The sequence below is a fragment of the Anastrepha ludens genome, chromosome 6 (assembly GCF_028408465.1).
Source record: "Anastrepha ludens isolate Willacy chromosome 6, idAnaLude1.1, whole genome shotgun sequence".
NCBI classification, from domain to species: Eukaryota; Metazoa; Arthropoda; class Insecta; order Diptera; family Tephritidae; genus Anastrepha; species Anastrepha ludens.
Window position 1 is genome coordinate 18,693,440 of NC_071502.1, and position 18,120 is coordinate 18,711,559.

Genomic DNA, 18,120 nt, shown 5'->3' on the forward strand with positions numbered 1-18,120 from the left:
GCTGCCAAACCAAAAAAATATATATTTCAAAATTAAAAGAAATAATTTCCCAAGAAAATTAGAAATAATTAATTCTCAAATGTTTTAATCTGGGGAATTTTTTAGTCACTTTAATAGCCCGTATTAAACAGGATCTTCAACAAGATTTGCTGTGCTTCACCTCTTGTTATTTATAAAATGACGATAAGTAATCCAAATTAATTTTGTATTGCGCAAAATTCCTGCAAATAGGTAATATCTCTTCCATAAGAGTAGCCGATAAGCATCTGTGGCAAGTTTCCTTGTTTTACGGGAAACTTAGTTCTCAAAATAAATTTTCTCCCCATTTTATGCTTTCCTCCCTATAGACTTGTTTATTCGCCGATATATCAAGGTTTAATAAACAAGTTTCTCCAAAAATTAGTATTTATTTACATTGAGTCACCGAGTAGCGCTGCGTAAAAAAGAGTATTCTCGCTACACTCATCAACTCTTCTAGACGACCTACCCACTGCGTAAAGGCAAATAAAGTATGCCTCACTAGAAGGCCAACAACTCATTAGCCAATGATTTTCCTACTGTGTAGCTACTAGTAAAGGAGGAATAATAACGGAACAAAACAAACTTTGTAAATACCGGTCGACTTGCCCATTGGTCTCACGCACATACTTTTGTGGCCGGAAATAGTACAACTTCGACTTCCTCTAAGCTTCCATTGATTTATCGCTCGCAAGTTCTATTTATTCGCTAGCATAAACAAAAAAAAACAATTTCCCAGTCTTTATTTTACAAGTGAATGCTTCTTCCTACGTATTTGTATTTGATCCTTTCCTTTAAGTTTCGTTTAACAACAAAGAAGTAGCAGCTAAACAATACCTATAGAATTGGTTATATATAGCTGTGTGTGTATGTGTGTTTATTCTGTAAAGATGCTTCCCGGAAATTTATTAGCATCTCGTTTGCGTAAACCAAACTTTGTTCATATTGGCAGAGGGTTTGGAGAAAGTTTCATCTCATGTAATCATTGATATGATAATTTGATGAATGGTTTATTTTGGTAAGTTATAGATATTCAGATAATTCACTTTAACTGTTCGAGAGACAAATATTTTAGTTCGCATAAAATTGCCCCGTTTACGTTTTCGTATCTGTTCGTCCAGTCCCTTACTTCGCCTTTCATAACCTTCGTCCAGTATTTTACTTCTCCTTAGTAGTCTGCGTTGCCTTTTTCAATGAAAGCTCGTAAACCTACCTCTGGAATAAATGTTATGTCAAACGATTCCTCAAAGAAATTTAAGGTCATCCAAGCACTTTTGTTTCATTTGACAACAGGCACATCAGTAAATATTCTTGAATGAAAGCGGATTTGCCTCTATAAGAATTATTTTTACTTTTTGATTTCCAGCAGCATTTGTACAAGCAAGGAACTCAAGTAGGTAGGTTGTCGCACTGACACACTTAGGCCTGTCGTAGATCCATTGTGATACCACTGGAACTTAGCCTTACACTTTGGGTTCCTTTTTAAACCATCCTGTAGCTTTAATAACCGAGCATAGCTTCGTTAGTTTTAGATGCGCTATATCCGCTACATCAGTTAAAAATGCAGTGCCAAAAATGTGAAGCCTCCTTCTGGCTAAGCCTTCACATTCACTGTTTCCTCTGCTTCTGTATTAAGACAGCTTCTACAGAAATCGTAGTATGGGAGTCCTAACCTTCTGGCATGGTTACCTATTAAACAATGACCAGTTAATACCCCTATCATGATTCTTATAACTTTCCTGTTAAATCTTAACAAGCTCTTTGAGCAAAAACGTAATTCTCTCCTTACTGATCTTATGCGCCGGTGCCGAGGTTTCTTTTAAGCGCGCAAGAGTTTTATCGGGCAGGAGCTTCCAAAATAAGCCAGACTCATCGGCTTTGTACAAGGTGAAGTCCAGAAAAAGAAAGACTGGCATCATAAAAATGTTTTTGAGGACACCATATTTTTAGTGAATTAGTGCGTGGGAAGTTACCTCCCTAGCTGACTTCCAGTGCAAGCTTGGTGACATTCGGTTTATTCGAAGCGAAGTTATTGCGTCTAAAGTGTCAGTATGTTTGTGTCATTGGTACAAAAATGGGTTTCGAGCAAAGAGCTAATAACAAATTTTGTTTCAAAATCGGTAAAAAATGTACCGATACATTTAAATTGATGAAAAATGTGTATGGCGATCTTGAACCAGAGTTCATAAGTGGTTTACACGTTTCAGAGATGGTTGTGAGGACATAAATGACAATGAACATACGGGCCGCTCAAAATCAGTAATCACCGAAAACTCCATGGAAATTGTTTCTAAATTTATCAAAAATGAACCGAAATCATCTTTGAAATTCATGGAATCGGAGTTGAATATCTCCATAATATCGATTTATCAAATTTTAACTGATCTTTTGGCCTTATGGAAAGTCTGTGCACATTTCATTCCGCACAAGTTAACTGATGACCAAAAACTGCTAAAAATTCAACATTCGAAAGATCTCATTAAAAAGGCGAGAAAAGGCGAGAACTTCCTCTACAACATTGTAACTGGTGATGAATCGTGGTGTTTCCAACATGAACTTGAAACTAAGCGTCAAAGTGCCGAATGGAGGGTCCCAGAGGAGTCACCACCCAAAAAATCGCGTTTGAAGAAGTCAAAAATCAAGTCGATGCTCATTTGGTTTTACGATTCCAAGGGAATTGTCCACAAGGAGTTCATACCAATGGACCAATCCGTCAACGCAGTTTTCCATCTTGACATTTTGAGACGTTTGTTGCATCGCATTTATGGAATTCGCCCTGAATACCGCGAAGGAGGAAGCTGGCGCTTATTGCATGGTAATGTACCATCTCATCAATCTACTCTTGTGATTGATTTTTTGACCAGAAGTCGCATTTTAACCATGAATCACTCACCGTATTCGCCTGATATGGCTCCCTCCTCACTTCTACCTATTCGGAAATAGGCCATGAAACGTTTTGCGTCCGTAGAGGCCATCCAAAATGCTTGTACCGACATCCTGAAGGGCATATGTCAAAATACCTGTCAACAGCAGCGTGCAATTCAAGGTAGCAGCCATACCATTGGACTAGACAACCTAGAGCCATCCCTTATCTTTTTGAGGGAAACAGAAACCATTAGGGCCAGTTTGGTTCCACTCGGAGTGGAAGGATATTAAATATATAAAGGGTCATCAGTTTAGAGGTATCGGATTGTAACATGAAATCCAACAACAAAAATTCAAATTTATTGGGCAACCTTTATTATTTTTGTGTAGAACCATTCATGGCATTTACATTTTTAGAGGTAATCCCTCTAAAATATTGAACGAAACTGCGCCACAATTCGGACATCCGTAATAACCAAGTTTGATTGGCTCACGGCACGCTGGGAAACTTTGGTCGACATCTCGTAAATACCTTTAGTAATGCTGGCATCCAATACATCAATCGAAGCTGGTTTATCCACGAAGCATTTAGACTTTACAGACCCCCACAAGTAAAAGTCCAAAGGTGGGATAGCACACGATCTTGATGGCCAACAATTTGGTCCACTGGTCCGAGACGAGAGATAAATTCTTCACCGAAACCACGATGCAGTATATCCATTGTTTAACGGGTCATTTATCACGGCGCGATTGCGTTCGCCATTCACTTTTACATTGGTGTCACCCTGTTCTTTGAAGAAATACGGCCCTATGAATCCTTCAGCTCATGGGCCACACCAAGCAGTTGCTTTCAATGAATGCCGTGGCTGTTCGTGAATGGCATCGGGTAGATCTTCTGTCCAAATATGGCAATTTTGCTTATTGACATAGCCATTAAACCAGCAATGGGCCTCATCGCTGAACACCAAAAGTAGGCCTAAGCGCGAGGAACACTTTTCACAGATCGTCGATTTTCGTAAATGTACGATTTGTAATTACGATTCGTTTTGAAGCTTAAGTCTTTCCATGATGAAATGCCAATGAATAATGAAGAAAGTATGTATGAATGTATGTAACAGTAGTCCCTCGAGATCTGTCTAAAAACCCCTTTTGGAAAAAGTACCTCCATTTTGATCATCCTTTATAAGATTTTAGCACTTCTTGTTAAGGAATTTCGCTATGTTAACCTTTACGAAAAATATGGAAAATTATTTTACGAATTCATCAGTTCATAATGTACACTATTTCAGCGAAATCGAGGGCCATTTTGCTGAAGATCTCCGCTTTGTGTAATATTTAATATGGAATGGCTGCTTTCCTTCCACAAAATCTTTAAAAAATCGGTAAGGCGCTGATTTTAGTTAGAATCATCTTCTTCTTATCCTTTCAGTAAACACTTCCAACCGGGCAACGCTACGTATTTTGTAAGGGCACGGAGATGGTACCATATTTTTCTTTGGTTTTTACAACCAAATAAGTAAATATATCGGGTACATTATTTCCCCTCAGTTATTGCTTCTGACTCGCTTCCTGTTGACTCGCTAATACCCGTAATGTAAAATTATTTACTTGCAATCTTTATTTACACTTATTTCTTACTAATTAAATTTTTTATAAACTTTGCTATTTAAGTAAAAGCTGAAAGGCATAGACACAAGAAAAAAATAAAAATAAGAAATACGTCACGCTTTCTGACTGAAATATTGAGGTCAAAATTTTTTGTATATTTTTTAAGCAAAATAAATAAAAATAATTAACGAAATATAGCCACTCAGATGCATAAGCTTTCGAATGAAGCAAAAAAACTGCATTAAAAAACAGATTTTGGAAAGAGCATGGATTTTGAGAATAGCAGAAGCAACATAAATAGCAGCAATAAAGACGACGGTATGTGAAAATGGGAAAATCGGGCTGCGATGAATAACTAATGACGCGTAAATGCAGCTGTCGGCTAAAGTTAAAGTTTAATCAAACAAATTATAAAAATGTGCCAAGCGCCATATTGGCCATGCTCGAGACTACTAATTGCAATTAATTCAATTAGTGTCCATACATGGAGCAAAAGAGAAATGGCCTTCACCCATCACAGAATATTTTTTTAATTTCATTTCATTTCCTCTTCGCTTTTTTCACGCCTTTTAACCACTACTTGCAGGGTACGCCAAAGAGCAGTTAAACCCACCAACATTGGTCACGCTAGCCGCCAAGGCGTCAGCCAGAGTTAAGGTATTACCAGTGAACAGCTTGGACATAAGAACAACAGCAACAGCAACAACTCCATCAACAGCAACAACACCATCAAGAATAACAACATTAACACTTGCGGAAAGTGCCACTTCAACAGCAGCAGCACCATCAATGAGGCCAGTGGCGACAATCAACCAAGCAGGCATGGCTTTGTTGGCACCGGAGAACACTGATAAATCGCTTAGCCAAAAATCCCTTGACTCCGATTGCACGCTACAGTCTGACGATCAGTCCGAAAGCAATGTGTTCAAGGCACTCGTGGCCGCACAGTCATCAGATGAAAAAGTATTTGCGAGCGTACAGACTTTAGACCGTATTTTGCTGGCACATTCGGAACAGACGATAACGACGGCGCGTGTCGAGCTACTGGATTCCAATACAAGTCGAACGACGCGTGAACTGATGCTGCAGGCTGGTAGCCAAGGCGTCACGAAGAGCTTAGCGGCGACTAGAGATGCAGCGATGGTAGCTGGAGCTGAAGGTGAGGGGGCGCGTGGTGTAAGCGGTAACGGTAACGGCGAAGGGTTGCTACAAACGACACCGACCGACTCGGTGCGTTCGATTGGTTCGCTGGTCTGTCGCATTTGCCATAATGCGGAGAATCCCGAAAAGTGAGTATTGCCTGTGGTGGGAAGGGTGGAGGAGAATTCACGGTAATAGTCAGGGAAAGAATTTCTTTTAATTTGTTAAAAAAAAATTACAAATATTATATTGGGTTGGGGAAATCAATTATTATTGTGTCAAATTCAAAACTCTATTTAAGATGTTTCGGATTGTCCGATTTGTGTCAAATATGCAACGTTTTGTTATAGAATTTTTTGTCAGTAGCTTCATAATGCGTCTCTCAAAGAAGTCGTAGTCCTTAGCTCTAGCAATCGATTTTCACAATCTTCTCTTGATACAAATTTCTTATCACTCAGGAAGTTTTGCAATGAGTGGTCATCGTTTGGTGTCAAGTATGGACTATAAGGTGGATGTATTAAAACTTCTCAACCAAGATCTCGGAGTTTTTGGCGAGTCACTACAGAGTGTGTGGGCCTTGCTTTGTCCTGATGAAACACAACACTTCTTCTGTTGGCCAATTCCTTCCGTTTCTAAGCATTCGCTATCTTCAAACGATTCAGTTGTTGGCAGGGGATATCTGAATTTCATGTTTGGCCATACGGAAGCAACTCATAATAAGTGATCCCATATTCAGTGAAAATTGCCGCCCTTAAGTCCTGGTTTGGCCACCCTTTGGGCTGTTTCATCACGCTTTAACTACGATCGTTTTCACAAAATATTGTCGTACATGACCCATTTCCCCTCCCCAGTCACCATCCGCTTAAGAAATGTGTCGATTTCATTCCGTTTGGTCAAGGCTTCGCTGATGAAAATTCGATCCCTCATAATTTCGGTGTTAATTGGTGTGGCACCCAAACAACGAGTTTCTCTTTAAATGCAGCTTTCCAGGAATGGTTTTAAAATTGTTTTATGTCGATTTTTAGCTCTTGGATGAGGCTACTACTACCAACATGCCTGTCAACTTGGATTATATCTCTGATTTTATCAATGTTTCTGACATTTTTTACATTTTCTTTAAGATTAAAAGTGTCTGAACGGAATCAACGAAACCAAAATTGCACGTAACTAACTGTGCTTCAGTGTCGGCACCATAAGCCACATTCACAATTTGTGCTGCCAGGCTTGTATTTTCGCCTTTATCAAAGAAAAACACCCTGTAACTCACAGCTGTACAGAACAAACAAAAAATATCCCAAATTTATAATTCGATGTAGCCGGCTGCACGCACCAAAAAATCCGTCGTTATCTTGCTCATGCGGCGTTACCGTGCTTGAACTGCAAGCGAGAGCGCGGAACGAACGACAAAGAGGCACAATTGGCCCCGCGTTCGGCAACGTTCGACATCTGGCTCTCTCCTACTTGAGTGAGCATACATATATATGTATGTATATGCGCATATGTACAGGGTGAACGATATGAAGTGTTACCTATTCAAAACACCATAACTTACTTTTTATTGATTTCAAAGACAAAATTGTTCAAAAATGATTAGAATTTTAAGATATATTCACGTTAGCTCGATATGACTACCTTTTGCCTTGGCTATAGCCTTCAAACGGTCAAAAAATGAGTTGCATGCCGCACGAATGTGATCTTGAGGTATTTTGGCCCATTCTCGTATTATCGCTTTTTTCAGCGCATCCATACTGACATATTTTTTTGTCCTCAGTCCTGGAATAGTCCATCGGTTTTGCGTCTGGTGAATTCGAAAGTCATTGTGAAATAAGTGTGGAACCTGATTTTTTAATCATTCTTGGTTTACACGAGCTTTATGAGACGGTGCGGAGTCCGGTTGGAACGTCCATGGTTTACGACCAAAATGTTTGCATGTCCACTGCTCTAAAGCAGCTTCTAAAACATTTTCCCGATAATAATATAAGTCGCATTCACTTTGACAACAGGCTCGATAAAAACGATTGGAGAGCGTCCATCAGCGGTCACTGCGGCCCAAACCATTACTTGCGATAGGAAATTGCTTCGAGTGCCCACACGTAGGCTCAAATTATCGTATGAGCGTTCGGTCAAGTAAACACGATCGTTTTGAGTGCTTATGAACTGCTCAATTCGGAAATTTTTTTCATCAGAAAACAGAATGTTCTGAAATTCGCCACGTTTGTTCAAGCGCAACAACTCCTTCGCTCTTTCGCACCCAACTTTTTTTCGCTGGGGTGAAAGATCGTGTGCTTTTTGGAACTTGTAAGCCTTGACCTTGAGCTCATTCTTCAATATGCGTCGAATGCTGTTCTTTGGCCATGTTTCTTCCACTTCGACGTGGATTTCGTTCAAGTCGAGCCTTCACTTTCCGAACCATTTTTGGCGTTGTTGCGGTTTTTTTTGGTCCACCTCCATAGCGTTTTGTAATGCTAACAGTATCATTGTAACGTTTTATAGTGCGATACACAAACATTTTATTCACTTTGAGGTGACTGAGCTCACGAACAATGGCTGGTTGTGATTTTCCAGCCAAATGTAACGCAATCACACTATTACGTTTTAATTCCATCACAGAAAAAAAAATTCAACAAAACTGAGACGCAAATGATGGCTTATAAACAATACCTGTAAAGGTAAACAAGAAAATTAGTAATGAATTTGAATCGTAATAGTGTGATTGTATCATTTTTGGCTGGAAAATCACAACCAGCCATTTTTCGTGATCTCGAGCATCTCAAAGTAAATAAAGTTTTTGTTTATAGCACCATTCCTCGTTACATTGAAACTGGTACCATCGCGAAACGTCATGGAGGGGGTCATCAAGAGACTGCAACGTCACGCGGTGTAGTTGAAAAAGTGAAGTAGCGACTTCAGCAAAGTCCCCAACGAAGAGCCAATCAAATAGCGAAAGAACTGAAAATATCTGACCTTAGCATCCGCCGCATACTGAAAAATTATCTCAATGTCAAGCCTTACAAGATCCAAAAGGCGCATGATCTCACACCAAAGCAGCAACAAGTCACACTCGAGAGAGCGAAGGAGTACTTCGCTTGATCGGAAGTGGTAAATTTCCGTGTTCCGAACATTGTGTTTTTTGACGAGAAAATTTTTCAAATTGAGCAATTCATAAACTCCCAAACGGTAGGGCTTATTTGACTGATCGTTCATACGAGAACTTGAGTCATCGATTGTCCACCAGTAGGCAGCACCCGCTACACGTAATGGTTTGGGTCGCTGTAACCGCAGATGGTCACCCTCCAATCGTTTTCATCGAGCCTGGCGTCCAGGTAAATCTGGAGGTTGATTTCAAGTCGTGAGCAGACAATCATTCCAGTGGCAGACCGTAGACATTTCAACAGGACTCGGCACCGTCTCACAAAGCTCGAGTGAATCAACAATGGCTAAAAAACAACTTTCCGTGCTTCATAACGTCCACACAATGGCTCTGAAATTCACCATTCTGTTTATGCCATTTTAGAGAGCAAAGTCCAATCTAGAAGATTCACTAGTCTCGAGGCGCGGAAACGAGCCATTGTCCACGAGTGGGCCAAAATACCCGCAAATCACATTCGGGCAGCTTGAGATTTGTTTCTGGACCATCTCAAGGCCATAGTCAAGGCAAAATGTGGTCATATCGAGCAAAAGTAGATTCATTTTTAATTTTGCATTATCGTTACACATTTTTTACTTTGAATTGAATAAAAGTAATTTTCCAAACTAAATTTGTGGCCTTTTTAATTAGTTACACTTCGAGTGCCGCACCCTGTAGAAGGAGAATCACTTAGCATAGCAATGTGGTCATAAAATCTCAGTGCCCGGAGCAAGTGGTTAACTACCAAAATATTAATTTTGAGTTTTCAGCGGTTTCTTATTGTATAGTTCAAGATCATGAAAATATTCTGCTTCTTGATTGGCAAGACAACCCCTTAAGCGATTTTGGCCGATTTTTTATCTGAGAGTAAAGATATATTGGTTTGGGGAAACAGAAATCCATTATTTTCTCGGCTGTAAAAGGCTGTAGTGATCGATATCTTGTAAAGTATCTATTACACAATTTAAAGTTTTTGCTGTTGTTGGTGTTGTAGCAGCATAAACAATCCCCATACCCATATTGGGAATGCTGCTGAAGTGACAGTTCTTGGCAGAATATAAATCCGGGTCGTTCCGTTTACGTAGAACCGACTATCGTGGGAACGATTAAAATTTTTGCTCGTTGTGCTCGGAGACAGTTCAAACTAAAAAAAGAGGTTGTCTGTAAAATCGGTTTACTGACGATAGTTTAACGTGACAACGTCATAAGAAAATACTGATGGAATCGGTGCATTTTTCAAAAGAAAATTTTTATTTTATTTGTTTGATAGATATTTTGTATGGATATAGAGAAGGAGGTAAATGGAATTGCAATGGAATAGGTCAAGTTACATTTACACAAACGTGAAAAATGACGAAACATTTATCAAATTCATGAAAGATATCTTCAATTTCGCTTGTGCATCAGACGTTAGTAAGTCAACAACACTAAGAGGCACCATCATCGATTTGCCTTTTTCAAGACACTTTACACTCGAAACACTCCCTTTCATTGTCTACTTTTCCTATCATCGTCCTATTCTCAACAGAGAAATGGTTCTAGGCACTCCCGAATGGTAGTCACACACCAAGCCATTAGGCTACGACAGCTTAATAAATAAATAAAGCACAAATATAAAAATTTGTGATTTCTTATGCCATTTCTTTTTAAGATGTATAGGTTAATGAGAGATTTTTTCCTTCCTCCAATTTACCGCATTCCATTATCAGAATCCTTTCATTTCATTAATAATTATTTTTTTTTTTTGTGCAGTAAAGTTTAATTTCTACCGCCGTAAAACCGCATTTAAGCCACATTAGTTTCATAAATTTCAATATTTATTTTATCTATGCCCCACGGCCGTAGTGTCAATTGTTGAGCAATAAACTTATTTCATAATTTAATTAAATTTGCATAAAAGTGGCAATAATTAGTTATATTAATTTTTGTTTTTTAATTTTTTTTTTGCCTACTCGCCTTTATGGAATATTTGATAGTCGATATTGTATGCGCGCACATCGACTTGTTGTTGCTTCGTAAAACTATTTACATTCATGGATTTTGAAATTCATTTGCATATGCGCCTACATGCATTCAAATATGTATATTACATATGTATGTATGCGTGTGCATATACATATGTCTATGTGTAAGTGTATGCCCGTAGGACAAAGTACTCGATATTTATGCAAATTCCTGTCGATATTTCGTTTCTAATTTTAATCAAATATTATTAACGCATTTTTAAATAGAGATAATTTTGAAATATTTTTATTTGCAGATTAGTTTCGCCATGTTTGTGCAAGGGATCGCTGACATATGTGCACATTCATTGCCTGGAACGTTGGATTAGCACCTCGAGGAGCACCATTTGCGAGCTTTGCCAATTTCAATACAACACCGAACAGACGCTGAGGTGAGTGCGAGGCGGGGTTGGTTGATGAGTTGATTGGATATGTGGATTTAGAACGGTTGGTCTACTGTGTAAATTGCATTGTGTTTGCATTACTTTGGTAATTGCAAAATATTTGCACTAATTAATGAATTCCAATGATAACAGCTGGTGAACCCAGTGATTTAAGTGAATTCAGCTGAGAGCACTACAAATAGAAACTACCGATAAAACTATTTGCTATTGGTGGGATGGCAAATGAAATTCTATACTTCGTGATGTGAACTGAAATTGATTTTCTATGTACATAAGTACGAGCGCATGGAGGGTCATGAAATTTTACCTGTGACGACTTTACACACAAATTTACTTGTTGTTGAATTACTCGCAGAGATTCTTTGTTCAATATAGTTTTGCAGTTTTATAGATTCATAGAAATTTTTGCTTAAATCAGTGGCTCGTATTTTAGAATACATAAATACTTGAAATGTGCTTTTCAGTCAGTTATTCTTATGCAAAAAATTATTAAAGGGAGCTCGATGTAACACATCCAAATGCAAGCTTCGCAGCAGGCAGTGATAGCTAGGGAGCGATTCGATTTGAAGTGATAAAAGTATTTTGAACATAGTCGTAAATTTTTCTGAAAATTGGTTCATTTGTAGGCCTCAACGAAATAACTGAAAACTTTTTGAAAAACAGTTAATAATTTTGGTGAATGAAGTTTTCTTCAACACTTTAAAACAATTTTTTTTTTATTTTGTTGTATCAGATTTTTCATAATTTTTAATTTGTTTTTGTTCAAAATTTTTGGCGAAAATCTTTTCTCTTTAATTTTTTTTAAGTAAAAAAAAATTCTTAAACTTAAAACAGTTTGTTTTTTTCGTTGGATCAGATTTTCTGTTTTTTTTTCTTTTCTCAATTGTTTTTTTGCTCAAAATTTTCTGCGAAAATCTTGTTTTTTTAACTTTTTTAACTAAAAAAGACTTTAAAAAAGTTCTCTTCAAACTTTAAAACAGCTTTTTTTTTCATTTCGTTCTATCAGATTTTTCTAATTTGTTTTCTTTTTTTAATCTTTTTTCGCTCAAAATTTTTGGCCAAAATCTTTTTTTTTAACTTTTTTAACTAAAACAAGTTCTCTTCAACACTTAAAAATTTTTTTTTTGTGCTTTTTTGCTAAAATTTTTTGGCGAAAATCTTTTTTTTAACTACAAAAAAGTTATTTTTTCTTTTTTTAATCTTTGTTTGCACAACATTTTTGAGAAAAATCTTTTTTATTAACATTTTTAAGTAAAAAGAGTTCTCTTAAAAAAGTTTTTTTGTTTTCATTCGTTCTATCAGATTTTTCTAATTTTTTTTCTTTTTTTAATCTTTTTTCGCTCAAAATTTTTGGCAATTTTGCTTTTAATTTTGTAGGATAAAGTATGTTTAAAAAAAATTCACTTCAAAAAAATTAAAAAAAAAATTTCCTTTTTTTTATTACTACTTCCTATTTTTTTTTTTTCATTTACTTCGAAAAAAAATTTTTTTCTTTAATTTTTTACTCAAAATTTTTGGGAACAACTGTTTTTGACATATTTAAAATTACCCACCTACGGCGCTGTCGAGGCTGATATTAAGCGTACGAGGACCAAAACAAAATCGCTGTCAGCTTCTGGCTAATGTCGTGAAAAGCCAAATTTTATATGGTGCTCCAATCTGGGCGAATAAATCGGATCATGTATCATACCTTCGAGGTCTACAGTCTACCTACCGGCTGTGCGCACTACGCGTATGTAGCGCATTTAAAACGGTGTCCGACGATGCTGCCTTAGTAATATCTGGCATGTACCCGCTAGGCATGTTAGCAATGGAAACTGCCCAAATAGCGAGAACACATATAAGCCCGTCTACTCGGGCCGCGTTACGAGATAATTGCATCGACGAGTGGCAAACTAGGTGGGACAACTCGGCCAAAGGGCGTTGGACGCACAGATGCCTTCCCAACCTAAAGCTTTGGTTAAAGAGGCCACATGGAGAAGTGGACTTCTACCTGCCCAAGTTTTTGAGTGGACATGGATGCTTCAGAGCATATCTATATACATTTAACCACGACGACAATCCTTATTGCGACTACTGTGATGGCAACATTTTAGAGGACGTTCACCACATATTCTTCGCATGCTCGCGCTTCCTTTCTGCAAAAGAAAGACTCTATAGAATCTTTGGAGAACCTCCTTCGCCGGAAGCATTCGTACATCACATGCTGCGCTCGAAGGAACAGTGGAATGCGGCATACGACTTAGTGGCCGAGATTATGAAAGAGATGAGGCGTCTTGAAAGACTGCGACACAGCAACGGCGACTAATCGCCTTCCCTCCCCGCGAAGTAATACTTGCCGGTTTTCCCGCGGCGAGAGGTGATGGAAAGAAACAGGCTCAGCCTGGTTTCAGAAGGCCTAAAAAAAAAAAAAACAAAAAAACCTCAGACTTTTATTATTTGTTTCCTTTTTTTTAATCTTAAGAAAAGCGAATCCATGTCAAGTCAAGCGATTCCATCAAAGTGTTTTTGTAATTTTAGTAGACAAATTCAAAATTGTGGTTAAAACAGGTTTATTTGTAGGCTTGAGTGTAATAAGAAGTAAAGTAGAAAATTTTTTTGAAAAATAATTAATAATTTTGAGATTTATTCGTAATTGAAAATTTTGGTAAATGCAGTTCTTCTCAACAGTTTAAAAGATTTTTTTTTATTTTTGTCGGGCAAATCAAACTTAAATTCTTTTTGGTTTTTTGTGAAGAAAATTAAATTTTTTCCTCAGGATTTTTGGGGAAAGTCTTTTTTTGGCATACTTGGAAAATATCTGCATCAAATTTTTCGTTTTTTGCTTCTATTTTTATCTTAAGAAGTGCGTATCCTTGTCAAATTAAGCGATTCCGTACAAATTTTTTTGAGATTGTGTTAAATTTTTTTCTTTTTTTTTGTGTTTTTAATTTATAGGTTTATATATACATTTTTACAGTTTTTCTTTTTGTCTTTTTCAAAAAATGTTTGGACAACAAAATTTATTGCTTTGTTAAGAAATTTTGGGATTTTGTTTTGTTGATAATTTTGAAAAATACCCTATCTCAAATTTTTTATTATTTCTTTCATTAAAATTTGTTGCTATGCTCAGTTTAAATATACGAGTATGTATGGTAGCGCTTTACCAGAGCAATATTTTTCACTGATGAACTATATTTTATTTCACTGTACGTATTTGAATATAACTCGTAAAGTTAATGGAGTCCCACTATGAAACTTTCAAGGATTGCTGAACATTTTTTTCCAACAAAAACTATTTTTAAAGCATATTTTATATTAAAAAATTCACATTCTCATTCTTGAAAATTTTGCTATTTCTATGACCCTCAACTGGCTTTTATCACGTGACCTGATGCATCCTTGCAGGTAGTCTGCGTGTCTTCCAAATAGTATTAGAGTCGTCTTGCTAAATAAAATCATTTAGGGAGCCATTTAGAGCTACTAATTCACACATTTCTGAAAAACACCGATAATTATTCTTATATTCTTATATAAGTTAAGTTTTTCACTTTATATTTAGCACTTTTTACTTTTTTAGAAATAGACTTTATTCTAGGTACTCTGACATATATTTGTTTAGTTCTTACGAGAGCTAAATTAATTGTCCCGACCATGACTTATCGTTGTAAATCAATAACTGAAATAACTCTCTTCTTATTCTAAGCTGCCACCTTAAATACCCTTTGTATGTCTATGTTGTTGTTGTTGCCTTGATCTTGTGTGTTTGTTGATACTGTTATTGGGATGCACTGTTAGCGAACGCCCGCTGTTAAGTTGTTGCTGCAATGCCTGACCGACCCAATTCTATTGTGGAGTTGCTATTAATGTTTATTGCAAACTCAAGCCCATTATCATGTTGTTGTCGTAATGCTTGACTGACCCGATCATATTGCTAAGCTGTTGTTAAGCAATGCTCTTAGTTGGGTGTCTGGGTACCGTAAAGGGATTTGGTGTTTTTCATTGTTACTGAGCAAGTTACGTTAGGATCCCATAACTGGACAAATTATGGCGTGATGATTACTAGGCAGAATTTATAGACGGCGTATTTGTTTGTGAAAAACAAGATCAAAGCAATGCTAACTACTGGGTCAAATATTAGGGCAGGCATGATATGATAACTTATATAAAATCATATCATCCATGCTGAAGTACCGCGGCGGTAAGTCCAATTTTTGTTGACTTGGTACGGCATTTGTGTCTCGAATGTTGGCTTCAAAGTCGTTCAAAAAGATTAGATTGAAACGATCGGTGAGCCAAAAATGAGCCTCTTGGAGGGAGAAGATGATTTTATGTTGCGAATTCGAATCTGTGTATTTACAACTAAGCCGGAGTTTCGATAATATTTTTAGATAATACCCCGCATGTGCGGCAAGCGAGAAATAATATATTTTGACAATTGAATGCGATGAATAACTGTGACAGCTGCTGAAACATAACAATTTGAAAGACTATCACGGATATTTGCTAACTCTGGACATGGTTTAACTTATGCGGATTTTTGCTCTACATTTTGACTGAATTGTCTTGTTTTGGGTACAATAATTAGTTATTTGTAACTCAGTGTTATATACGAGTACAATCCATTGTCGAACCACCATCGCAACCAGAAAAAGTCACCTCTATGTATCACTGGCCACCTCATTCCCGCGATTTGGTGTCTGTGTCGTACTGACAAATACAGGAGTTACATCGCCTCATTGACACATTTCACTTTCACTCGTCTTGAGCAACGGACAATACATATATTGGGGCTGAAATCTGGTAAAATGGAATAACAGGAAAACAACAACCGACAGTCGCACCATCAAATAGCAACAATGCTCTGTCTGCTCCTTCAGATCGCCCTCGCGACTTTATTCGAAATGGTTTTTCATGCCTCTTCCCACACAGACGGGTTTTTTGTTTTCCATTTCAACATTTCGGATACTGTTGGCTTACGACTCCACCATTTATTCGCGGTATATATGTGTGCGTGCTTTTACAGGCAGCGCGGAAAGTATAGCACCTCAATATTTTGACAAGTTTTGACCATTTATTTTCGCCTTTTTTGACTTAAATTATCTTCCTATAAAAGCAAAGTTCATTCCATAATAATACCAATTAAGTTTAAAGTCACTCCAGCTATAGCTCAGATATTTGTTGTAACTTAGCACAACTTTCTTAATGAAAAAAAACATATATGTATAATATATTAAAAATAAATACCACACGAATACAAGTTACGGAATTCTTACTAGATTTAGAAAATATCAAAAAGTTTGTATACAAATTTTACCCGTTTTAATAAAAATTCGTTTTTATGGGTCATTTAATTTTTTATAATATATTAAACGGCAAGCTTCAAGTGGCTCAAAATTCTCATAAATTTTATATTATATAATATTTTTTCCTAGCAGATTTTCTCCATATAAACAAAAACAAAAACAATTCAAACATTTTGTTATATGGAGAAAATGCGAAACACCGACAAAAAAAAAGTTTGAAAAAATTAACCTGATTTTTTCACAACTTCAAACTTGCACTTTATTATACTAAAATTGAATGAAATAAGAAACTGCTTATCCTAGACTTTTCTAAAAACGTTGGTTAACATTTTCTAATATTCTTTGAACATTTGTCAAATTTTTAACAATTGAAACTTGGATTGGGATAGGAATGGATGGAATAAATGGCAACCCTTGCATTAACTCGCTTGGATAAATGTTAAAAATTCGTCCATTAGGATACTATGGAGGGGGAGGAGACGGAAAGAGAAGGAAAAGCACCAGACAAGTGGGAAGAAGGCAGGGGCTTTGGATTAGAGAATGACGACCAACAGTGGTTTTTTATGTTTGTGTTAACCGCCTCAAACTACTGATAAATTTCACCACGTGCGTGATATTTAAACCCGCAATATCCGCAAGTGCAGCGAAGAAGCCATAGCCAAGATGTCTAAATCTTTGTCCACCAAGAGCATGGCAGCTGAGAAGAAGGTACTGAGATGATTTCACCTCATCCTGCAGACAGCTTCTGCAGAAAGGACTTGAAGTATACCCAAGTCTCACTGGATGGACACCTAACTCACAATGTCTCGTAAGGATTCGTACCAAACTCGAGATCAGCGGGATTGTTAGTCCTAGAACGTTTGCGCAATAGCACAGCACTCACAGAGTTAATACGAAATCCATCTTTCTAGAAGTAAACTGCATATTCTCAGGGGAACCCCAGTCCTCTCATTTCGCAATTAAAACCTCTCTAGGATCCCCTGACTTAGGAGTTTCCCTCTATGCCGCTGGGGCCAGGTGCCCAAATGAGCCTAATATCAAAGTATTCGGATGCAGTCGAGAGAGAAGGCAGGTGTTCCTCGACTAATTTCAAAAGCACAAACAACGAGCCCATGGCCCTAATTGCCGCTTGATTGTCGGAACAGATATTTACATCCTTTGGATTAGTATGGTATATATTATAATGGGTGGTTAAATCTCAAGGGCCGATGTTTAATGTAAACCACACCTAAACATCACGTTTGTTTCTGCATCCCATTTGACATTTTTCAATTTTTGACTAACTCAATTTGAACCATTGAAATATACGCAATCGAGCTAAGAGTTAAAGTTATTCAGGCTTATTATGAAAACGGGCGTTCAAATCAAAATGCATATCGCGCACTTCGTGATTTTTTCGGTCAATTTAATCGTCCAAATGTGCGTACAATCGGAAAAATTGTGCAAAAGTTTGAGCAAACTGGGTCTGTAGGAGATGTGAAAATACCAGTGCATGTTCGTGCAGCTCGTACTGCAGAAAATATTGCTGCTGTTCGCGATAGTGTGGTTGAAGAGCCGTCCGTGGAAATGAGGCCGGTCAGGCAGTTGCTGTGGATAGGGTTCACTATCGTGAGATGATAACGAACTTTTCATAGGCCGAATTGGAAGACATGGATGTGAACGATATGTGG

The 18,120-nt window shown here is 37.3% G+C and overlaps 1 protein-coding gene across 1 annotated transcript in view; it reads left to right on the forward strand.

Moving 5' to 3' along the window:
* Positions 1–4,600: 4,600 nt before the first annotated feature.
* LOC128865722 (uncharacterized) overlaps positions 4,601–18,120 on the forward strand; it is a 34,208-nt gene continuing 20,688 nt past the window's right edge. Inside the window, exons 1-3 of the mRNA XM_054106011.1 lie at positions 4,601–4,809; positions 5,078–5,780; positions 11,019–11,153. Of these exons, the coding sequence (XP_053961986.1) occupies positions 4,758–4,809; positions 5,078–5,780; positions 11,019–11,153 (890 nt within the window). The 5' untranslated portion in view covers positions 4,601–4,757. The remainder of the gene's footprint in view (positions 4,810–5,077; positions 5,781–11,018; positions 11,154–18,120) is intronic.